General features: G+C 53.8%; 1 protein-coding gene across 2 annotated transcripts; it reads left to right on the forward strand.

Moving 5' to 3' along the window:
* Positions 1-1,607: 1,607 nt before the first annotated feature.
* CRLS1 (cardiolipin synthase 1) lies at positions 1,608-10,127 on the forward strand. 2 transcript variants are annotated; one of them, XM_064146285.1, is made up of 7 exons: positions 1,608-2,047; positions 3,167-3,304; positions 4,569-4,698; positions 6,743-6,828; positions 8,544-8,612; positions 8,723-8,814; positions 9,780-10,127. In XM_064146285.1, exons 1-7 carry the CDS (start codon positions 1,700-1,702, stop codon positions 9,865-9,867), a joined length of 951 nt encoding a protein of 316 aa, XP_064002355.1. In that variant the 5' UTR covers positions 1,608-1,699; the 3' UTR covers positions 9,868-10,127. The 2 variants fall into 2 exon arrangements, with proteins under 2 accessions (XP_064002355.1, XP_064002356.1); XM_064146286.1 differs by lacking the exon at positions 3,167-3,304.

Consider the following 10,127-nt stretch of genomic DNA (forward strand, 5'->3'; position numbering starts at 1 on the left):
GTGGTGACCTCTTCTCCCAGGCAACCAGTGATAGAACGAGGGGACACAGTCTCAAGTTGTGCTGGGGGAAGTATAGGCTGGATGCTAGGAGGAAGTTGTTGGCAGAGAGAGTGATTGGCATTGGAATGGGCTGCCCAGGGAGGTGGTGGAGGCACTGTCCCTGGAGGTGTTCAAGAAAAGACTGGATGAGGCACTCGGTGCCATGGTCTAGTTGACTGGCTAGGGCTGGGTGATAAGTTGGACTGGATGATCTTGGAGGTCTCTTCCAACCTGCTTGATTCTATGATTCTAAACAGTGGAGGTAGGAAGGGACCTGCACTCCCAGCCATGCTCCTAAGTGACAGAATCACAGAATGGTAGGGGTTGGAAAGGACCTCTAGGGATCATCTAGTCCAACCCCACTGCTACATCACGACACCCAGGAACATCCAGGCATAGCCTCTCCAGGGCAGAGGGGCAGGAAACCCTTTGGCCTGCTGGCCACATTCTTCTTAATGCACCCCAGAATGCCAATGGTCTTCTTTGAGGGCGCACTGCTGGCTCATGGTGAACCATATCCCAGGAGTGTTACTGACCTCACGAGGTTCCTCTGGAACCAGTTCTGGCTAAGGAGGTGCCTGTGGATGGTGGCACAGCAGCCGCTCTGCTCTTGTATCATCTGTGAAGTTGGGATGGTGCTCCCTTATCCCAGCATTCAGCTCAAGTTCTGCTCCTGCCTTCACCCTCCCTGTGTTTAAAAAAGGAAGATTTCTTCTGCAGCTAATGAACAAATTTAATTACAATTAATAATTGGCAAGGTCCTCCTATTTTAGCTGTTCTTTCTCAAGTCTGTCCAACAGCTTTAAAAGAGGCAGACTTAAATTCACCTTACCTGCCATTCGCTGGGGGAGGGGAAGGTTATATTGTTGGGGTATTTTGTTCTGTGCCTTGCTTTCTTTTTTGCTTTAAACTCTTATTTGTTTAGGAGCCTGTTGGTTGGTTGGTCTTGTTTCACTTTGTTTTTTCTAAGAGCCTCCCCTTTGTTTGCCAGGGGAGTGGAGCTCACCGAACACCTAAGGGTGAAAACTTTAGGTGGGTGCCAGAAAAACCCCAAACCTAACAATGCCTCTGGGTGCTGGGGAAGGTGGCAGCAGCAAGCTTCAGAAGCAAAGCGCTTCTCGCTCTTCTGTTTCCTTTGAGTTCAGTTCAATGTGGGCGAGGAGCAGGAAGCAAGGACAAGAAGCTGCTCAGGTCCTCTGAGAAACCTCTCGAGCAAAGCTTGACCTACCCTCGTTAAAGGCCTGCTAACAACAGCCGCAGCAAGAAGCGCGGCCCCACCACGCCGCCCCGTCCTTGAGGAGGAGCGGGGCGACCACGGCGCTGTGGACGTCGCCTTCGGCGGCCGAGAGGTATCGGTGAAGAGGCTCAGCCGGCGAGGAGCCGTCGCCACCCCGGTCCCGTCCCTCCCCTCGCAGCGGGGCCCTGCTGCGCTCAGCGGCGGCGCCGGGCTGGCCGTGCTGCCGTAAAGCGCGGCGCAGGCGCTGCCGTAAAGCGCCGCCCAAGGCCGCACGTCCGCCTCGCCACAGGCCGCGCCCGCGGCTCGCAGCCTGCGCCCGGCCCCGCCAGGCCCCGCGGCGGCGGATGGCGCCGGCAGGCTGCCGGCTCCCGCGGGCAGGGCCGCAGAGGGTCTAGGGCCCGCGGGCAGGCGCCGCTCCGCACCATGCTGGCCGCCGCTTGGCTGGACAGAGCCCTGTGGGGGCTCCTGCGCGGCGCGGGGCAGAGGCGGCCCGGCGGCGGCACCACGCCGCTAGGCAGCCGACTTGGGGCGGCGGAGAGGGGCGGCGGAGGGACGGGCGGCCGCAGCCACGGGAACGGCGGCGTCTTCTGCCCGGGGACTGCGGCGGGGCCCTCCCTGCGGCAGCAGCACCAGCACCATCGCCAGCGGCTGCTGCGGTCGCCGGCCGCCGCCTGGCGCCTCCTCAGCGGTGGGGCCGGGCCGAGGAGCGGTGGGGCCGGGCCGCCGGAGCCCCCCCGGGAGCAGCGTGTGGCGGGAGCCTATGCTGAACTGGTAAGCGACCTGGGGTCGGGAGAGGGGGGTTGCCTGGGTCGGTGCGCCGAGCTGCCTGCCGCATCCCGCCCTCCGCGGTCCGGCCGAGGTGAGGCGGTGAGCCCGGCGGCTGCGCCCGGTGCCCCACGAGGTAGCCGGAGGGACGCCGCCTGCCGCCGACAGGTGTCACGGCCGAGCCTGGAGCCGAGCGAGGGCTTTGGGTCTGTGGGTGGCGGTGTGGCTGCCTTGGGAAGGCTGAGTTAATGTTTAGCAAGAGGCCGTGCCCCTGCCGCTTGTGCAAGCTGCAGGTTCCCTCCCGGGGCCGAGAGAGCTTTCGGGCCAGTGCGGCTTAAAGCAGGATCACGGAGACACGGAACTCTTTCGGTCGGGGAAGAAAAATACAAACCAGCTTTGACAGAGACTGGTTGGACTTGATCTGAAAGGTCCCTGCCAAGCAAAGCAGTTGTCTGGTTCTGTGCTAAGTGACAGAAGTGCTGCAGTGCCCTGGCACGAAGAACATTCAGCCTTGTGTCTTCAGAAGTGTTGTGCCCCTGTGGGGGACTGTGGCTTGTTCCTTCTGTCTGCTGCTGAGCCTCGCTCTCCATGCAGGTGCTGCAGGGCTGAGAGAATGGCTTGCAGGGATGCCTGTCTAAAAACGTTTGAGTTACAAAGAGACCACAGAATGGCTTGGGTTGGGAAAGCCCTTTCAGGTCATCTGGTCCAGCCCCAGGGCTGGGGCTAAGCCATGGCCCTCAGCACCACAGCTCTGCCTCTTTCAAACATCTCCAGCCATGGGCATTCAGCCACCTCCCTGGGCAGCCTCTGCCAGGCTGTGAGAACCCTTTCAGCCAAGAAGCTTCTTCTCATTTCCATCCTAAACCTCCCCTGGTGAGCTTGAGGCCATTTCCTCTGTTCCTGTCACTTGTTCCCAAGGAGCAGAGCTCAACCCCCACCTGTCTCCAGCCTCCTCTCAGGGAGCTGTAGAGAGCAATGAGCCCTGGCCTCAGCCTCCTCTTCTCTGCACTAAACACCTCCAGCTTCCTCAGCTGCTCCTCCCCAGCCCTCTTCTCCAGAAGGTTTGTCTTTGCCTTGACAGCTTCACTTCCCTGCCCCATTTGACTTTGCTTTCTTGCTTTCCAGTATGAAAACCCATGGACAATCCCCAATATCCTGTCCATGGCAAGAATGGGTCTGGCTCCAGTTTTGGGCTACTTGATTGTTGAAGAGAACTTCAACGTTGCCCTGGGTGTCTTTGTTCTGGCTGGCGTGACGGATTTGGTAGGTTGGCAACAGTCTGGGGGATGGCATGGCTTTACAGAGGTGCCATCAGTGTGCACTGGAGTTTAGACCTCAGCCAGGGTGGCAGTGAGTAAAAGAGGTTATTTTTCAGGTCTGCTGTTGATCTGCATCCTTTGCTTGCGGAGAACCTGGGGTGGTTAAATAGCTGAGGGCTGGGGGGTCAGGAAGGAAGGGACAGGGACAGCCTCTGCTCACCTGTGCCCTGTGACAGCACAAGGGGCAATGAATGGAAACTGCAGCACAGGAAGCTCCACCTCAACACCAGGAAGAACTCCTTGACTGTAAGGGTGCCAGAGCCCTGGCACAGGCTGCCCAGAGAGGTTGTGGAGTCTCCTTCTCTGGAACCTTTCCAGCCCTGTCTGGATGTGTTCCTGTGTGACCTGCTATAGATTCTCTGGTCCTGCTCTGGCAAGGGGGGGTGGACTGGAAGCTCTCCAGAGGCCCCTTCCAACCCCTAACACGTTGTGGTCTGTGAACTAAAGGGCACTGAGTGCTGGTGGTGTGAGTGGAGTTCCCTGACCAACCCCAGATGGACATTGCCCACTCAGTGCTTCTGCAGCCATGTGCAGGTGCCCCTGGCGCTCCTGTATGAGAATTTTGTGATTTATTTTCCCCCTCCTTGAAGAAAAAAACGAACAAAAAACCTTTCCAAACTAAGGAGGACTGAAAAACACAGAACCATAGAATTGTCAGGGCTGGAAGGTACCTCAAGGGACATCCAGCTCCATTTCCCCAGTCATGGGCAGGGACATCTCACATTAGATCAGGCTACCCAGAGCCACATCCAGCCTGGCCTTAAACACTTCCATGGATGAGGCTTCCACCACCTCCCTGGGCAACCTGTGCCAGTCTCTCACCACTCCCATGCTGAAGAACTTCCTAAGGTCTAAACTGAATCTGCCCTCCTCTAGCTTGGATCCATTACTCCTATCCAGTCCTGACAGCCTAAAAGGTCCCTCCCCAGCTTTCTTGTAGCCCACTTCAGACCCTGGAAGGCCACAATAAGATCTGCTGGGAGCCTTCTCCTCTCCAGACTGAACAGCCACAGCTCTCAGCCCGTCCTGCAGAAGCTGGCATGCAGTGTGACAAGTGCATGCTGCCAGCTCCAGCATCTCATCTTTCAGCATAGCTGTGTGGTGTTGCTCATGCCTTAGCTCTCTAACAGCAGCAGCTAGAAGCTATTTTTATTCTCAGTTTCTCTAGCAGAGTAATATTGACCTGTTTTGGTTTTTTTTTATCCTAGCTGGATGGATTTATTGCACGGAACTGGGCTAACCAGAAATCAGCTTTGGGAAGTGCTCTTGATCCTCTGGCTGATAAAATTCTCATCAGTGTGCTCTACGTAAGCCTGACTTGTGCAAATCTTATCCCAGGTGAGAAAACTTCCATTGCCTCTGCTGCCTAAGGTAAAGAAGCTCCTTTTGTTTGTGGTAATACTTCTTGCTCTTCTGGAAGGAGAGTTGTTGGGTTGCTTTCAAGCCTTGCTTTGTCAGTTTGTTCCTCTTAAACATTCCAGCTGTGCTCGTTTGAAGCTAGCAAGAATGTTTTGGTGAGAAGGATTAGGTCACAGGCTGTGAAAGAGAAGCAATGGTGGTGTCTACTTTGCTCATAGGCTTGCTGAGATGTGTAAGGGCAAGAATCCAAACATAGATAAGGCAGTTCGAGCACTGCCTGAGCTCTGGGCTGCATTTCTCTCTAACCTCACCCTCTGTCTCTGATTAATCCACCTGCTTCCTAACCCCCCTGGCTGACCCTCCATTCTTCCTTGGGCACAAGGCAACGTCTAGGGTAAGGTAGAGGGGTGGGAGAAGGGGGAAGGGCAGTTGTGAGCCCCTCCTGGGGACTTAGGTTTCTGGGAGGGGAGATGTGTTTCTGTATTACCTTGTATATTTCTGTATGTAACTCTATATACTGCAAATGTCTGCTTGTATACTCTGCTAAGCTGTAAATATAAGCTTCATTCAATTTCCAGAGCCAGCTGGGTCTAGTCTGGGTGATTTACAAAGTGTTGGGGGGTGGGTAACACTCAAGTCACCACACCAGAACAGCTTCATATTTCTCTTGTTTAAAGCAACAACAGGAGCTGTAGAAAAAATGTTCCCCTAGATTGGGTTGGTTTAGGGCTCCCCACTTCAAAAGAGACAGAACTAGTGGAGAGAGTCTAAAGGAGAGCTATGAGGATGATCACAGAATGGGTTGGGTTGGAAGGCACCTCCAAAGCTCATCCAGTCTGACCCCCTCTGCAGTCAGCAGGGACATTCTCCACTGGAGCAGGTTGCCTACAGCCCTGCCCAGCCTCACCTTGACTATCACCAGGGATGGGGCCACAATAAAGGGACTGGCACAGCTCTGCTGTGAAGAGAGGCTGAGAGCCCTGGGGCTGGTTAGTCTGGAGAGGAGAAGGATGAGAGGGGATCTGATGAATGTCTATCAATAGCTGAGGGGTGGGGGTCAGGATGAAGGTGCCAGGCTCTGTTTGATGGTGCCCAGTGACAGGACAGGACACAACAGGTCCAAGCTGGAACCCAGGAGGTTCCACCTCAAGATGAGGAGAAAGTTGTTTGGTGTGAGGGTGCTGGAGTCCTGGAGCAGGCTGCCCAGAGAGGTTGTGGAGTGTCCTCTGGAGCCTTTCCAGTCCCTCCTGGGTGTGTTCCTGTGTGACCTGTCTTGAGTGACCCTGCTCTGGCAAAGGGGTGGGACTGGATGGATCTCTGGGGATCCCTTCCAACCCCTCCCATTCTCTATGAAGAGTGCTCAGTGCCCTCATTACCATCCTCATTTTGAGATCATCTCAGTCCTCTCTCTAACCACAGAACAGAATCACAGAATCGTTTGAGTTAGAAAAGACCTTAAAGATTGAGTCCAGCCATGACCTAACTCTTCTATGGAGTCTGATGCTAACCCATGGTCCCCAGCACCACAGCTCTGCCTTTTGGAAACACCTCCAGGGATGGGCATTCAACCACCTCCCTGGGCAGCCTATGCCAGGCCTTGAGAACCCTTTCAGTCAAGAAGTTTCTTCTAACAGCCAACCTGAACCTCCCCTGGGGCAACTTGAGGCCATTTCCACTGCCCTAGTAGTGCTGTTGGGTTTTGGGGTTTGTTATCCATAGATTGAGCACCTCCAAGTGCATAGTACCTCTGTGACCTGGCCTGGGGTGATCCTGCTCTGGCAGGAGGGTTGGACTGGATGATCTCTGGAGGTCCTTTCTAACCCCTACCACTCTCTGGTGCTGCGACTTCAGCTCCAGCCCTTTCTGAAGCCCCATTAAACCTCTTCACTCAAACATCAGCCTTGCTCCAAAAAAAATTGAGGCTGGTTTGCTCCTTCCTGTTTCCTGTTTTGTACTCTCTGTGTTTATTTTGCCCACAGTGGATGTGATGTTTGAGCAGCTCCTTGTTGGCTTGGTTTTGCAGTTCCCCTGACTTCTGTGATCCTCCTGAGGGACGCAGCTCTGATTGCTGCTGTGTTTTATGTGCGGTACAAAACTCTTTCTCCACCGGTAAGTGCAGGGCGTGGGACATAACTCTGGGAACCTGCAAGCCATTCTGTTTGCATTGCATCTCTGTGTTCTCAGGAGTCTGCAAGAAAGTGAAGTCTTGAACAAAGTTCTAACCAAGGTATTTTAATCTTGAGGCTTGATGGTGTGTGGATAGCCTAAGGGGTAGAGCTGTGCTGCTGAGCCAGCAGCGCGCCCAGGCGGCCAAGAAGCCCAATGGCATCCTGGCTCGGATTAAAAATGCTGTGGCCAGCAGGAGCAAGGAGGTGATTGTCCCTTTGAACTCGGCTTTGGTGAGGCCACACCTTGAGTACTGTGTTTTGAGCACCTTGATCTTATCCCTCAGTGAGGTTGGAAAGCCAAGTGTAGATTTGCAGCTGTGAGAGATGCTACCACTTCTCTTGATGCTCTGCATCAAGTGATGCCAGCAGGGCAAGGGAGGGGATTCTGCCCCTTTAATCTGCTCTTGTCAGACTCCACCTGGAGTACTGGGTGCAGTTCTGGAGCCCCCAACACAAGAAGGACATGGAACTGTTGGAGCCAGGCCAGGGGAGGCCACCAAGGTACTCAGAGGGCTGCACCAGCTCTGCTGTGAGGACAGGCTACAAGAGCCGGGGCTCTGCAGCCTGGAGGAGAGAAGACTTCGAGGACACTTTATAGTGGCCTTCCAGTATCTGAAGGGGGCCTATAGGAAGGCTGGGGAGGGACTATTGACAAGGTCTTGTAATGACAGGAGAAGGAGGAATGGGTTTAAACTGGCAGAGGGGAGGTTTAAACTAGATGTTAGGAAAGGGTTCTTTCCAGTGAGAGTGGTGTAACACTGGCACAGGTTGCCCAGGGAGGCTGTGGCTGCTCCCTCCCTGGAGGTGTTCAAGTCCAGGTTGGATGAGGCCTTGAGCAACCTGTTCTAGTGGGAGGTGTCCCTGCCTATGGCAGAGGGTTGGAACTGAATGCGCTTTGAGATCCCTTCCAACCTAAACCATTCTGTGATTCTAAGAGAGATGTGGAGGTGCTGGAGCAGGTCCAGAGGAGGGCAACAAAGCTGGGGAAGAGCCTGGAGAATAAATCTGATGAGGAGTGACTGAGGGAGCTGGGGATGGTTCGTGTGAAACAGAGGAGGTTGAGGGCAGACCTCATGGCAGTCTGCAGCTACCTAAAGGGACATTGTGGAGCGGCTGCTGCTGGGCTCTTCTTATAGGTAGTTGGAGACAGAACAAGGGGGAATGGCCTCAAGCTGAAGCTGGGGAGGTTTAGATTGGACATTAGGAAAAAGTTTTTCACAGAGAGAGTGGTCAGGCACTGGGATGAGCTGCCCAGGGAGGTGGTGGAGTCACCCACCCTGGAGGTGTTTAAGGATCATTTGGATGTGGTGCTTAGGGCTGTGGTTTGAGGTGCATATTGTTGAGCAGGGTTCTAGGTTGGACTTGGTGATCCTGAGGGGCTTTGTCAACGTGGATGTTTCTGTGATTCTGTTCTGCCAGGTGGCTTTGTAGGCTGAACATAAACCAGGTTTCATAGAGCTGAGGCAGAGCTACCAAGAGCTTAGAAGCTTGGGAGTGGGGACAGAGCTTGAAGGTGAATGCTGTGTCCTAAATCATGCTAGGGTGCTAGCAAGATAATTTTTCAGTGCCACAGATGAGCTTTCTGTCTGGTGCAAAGATGTGCATTGAATATTCTACAGTTGCCTTCCCCCCCCCTTCTCTTTTTCCTCCTAACAGAGAACACTCAGCAGATATTTTAACCCCTGTTATGCTACTGCCCAATTGAAACCAACATTCATTAGCAAGGTAAGGGCAGTAATTCATTCCCCAAGGGAAATCTCAGCACTTGTGATGCTGTCTGCTTTGGGGGGTGGGGGGCTACATTTTAGTGACCTTCCTGGTTTTGCTTTTGTCAGATGAACACAGCGGTGCAGCTCCTCTTGGTGGCAGCTTCCTTAGCAGCTCCTGTCTTCAATTATGTGGACAGTATCTACTTGCAGACACTATGGTAACTTCTCTCTTCACCTTTTCCCCAGATGGAGTGAATGGAATTGAGATTAATTAATGGTGAGGAGCAGGAAAAACAGAGGCAGCTGTGCCTGGCTGCTCTAATGGAGCCAGCTCTGCCTGGGTTTGTGCAGCTTGGTCTTTGTAAATCAGGTCAGGAGCTGCACGTGTGGAACATAGCACTGCAGCTGGATACCTTTTTACTGGCTAGGAGGTTGAGGAAAGTTCTCCTCCTGCTGTGCTCTGCCCTGCTGAGGCCACATATGGAATATTGTGTCCAGTTCTGGGCCCCTCAGCTCAAGAAGGACCTCGGGGAACTGCTTGAGAGAGTCCAGCCCAGAGCCCGCAGGCTGCTGCAGGCAGTGAACATCTTCCTTTAAGAGGAGAGACTGAGGAGCTGGGGCTTGGAGAGGAGGAGCCTGAGGGCTGCCCTTATTGCTGTTTATAAAGATGTGCAGGTGAGTGGCAGGAGGCTGGAGCCAGGCTCTGCTGGGTGATGCCCAGTGCCAGGACAAGGGGCACTGCTACAAGCTGAGGCATAGGAAATTCCATGGAAACAGGAGGGAACATATTTTTCCCTGTGAGGGTGACAGAACTCTGGAACAGGCTGCCCATGGGGGATGTGGAGTCTCCCTCTCTGGAGATGCTCAAACCCCACCTGGATGTGTTCCTGTGTGATCTGCTGTAGGTGCCCCTGCTCTGGCAGGGGAGTTGACCTGGATGAGCTTTGGAGGTCCCTCCCCGCCCCTGACACTGATGCTGTGACACTGCTGGAGGCTGCAGGGCAGGCCCTTTGTTCACCCAACCCTCCACCTAGTGCCGAATTGCAGCACAGGCTCCAAGTCTGTAGGACGCTTGAGTTGCCTTGTGAAAAACAAGAGGGATGCTTACAACAACACTTACTGATTCTGCTACTTCAGACCCAAAGACACTCACAGGGACTGCTTTTTCCCCCCACATCTCCAGGTGCATCACAGCCTTCACTACGGTGACCTCTGCCTACAGCTATTACCGCCACGGGCAGAAAACGGTTCAGGTGATCAATAACAAATGAAGTGTTCCTGAGAGGATCCCTTTCTTGGCAGCACTGCTGAAGAGGGTTGGGATTACAACTTGAGGTTTGGATCAAGAACTTTTGGATTGTTTTCTTTTTTTGTTTCTTCCTCCTTTCCTGCTTAAACTGTGGCCCTGCAGTGAGGTGGAGCTGGAGCACAGAACTGTGTGTATATATATAGAGATTTTTTTCACTCTATTTTTAATTTCTTTAAGATGAGGTTGTTTACAAACCCCAAATAAATGATGTTCTTAGATGCA

Source organism: Pogoniulus pusillus, chromosome 7, assembly GCF_015220805.1.
Source record: "Pogoniulus pusillus isolate bPogPus1 chromosome 7, bPogPus1.pri, whole genome shotgun sequence".
Lineage (NCBI taxonomy): Eukaryota > Metazoa > Chordata > Aves > Piciformes > Lybiidae > Pogoniulus > Pogoniulus pusillus.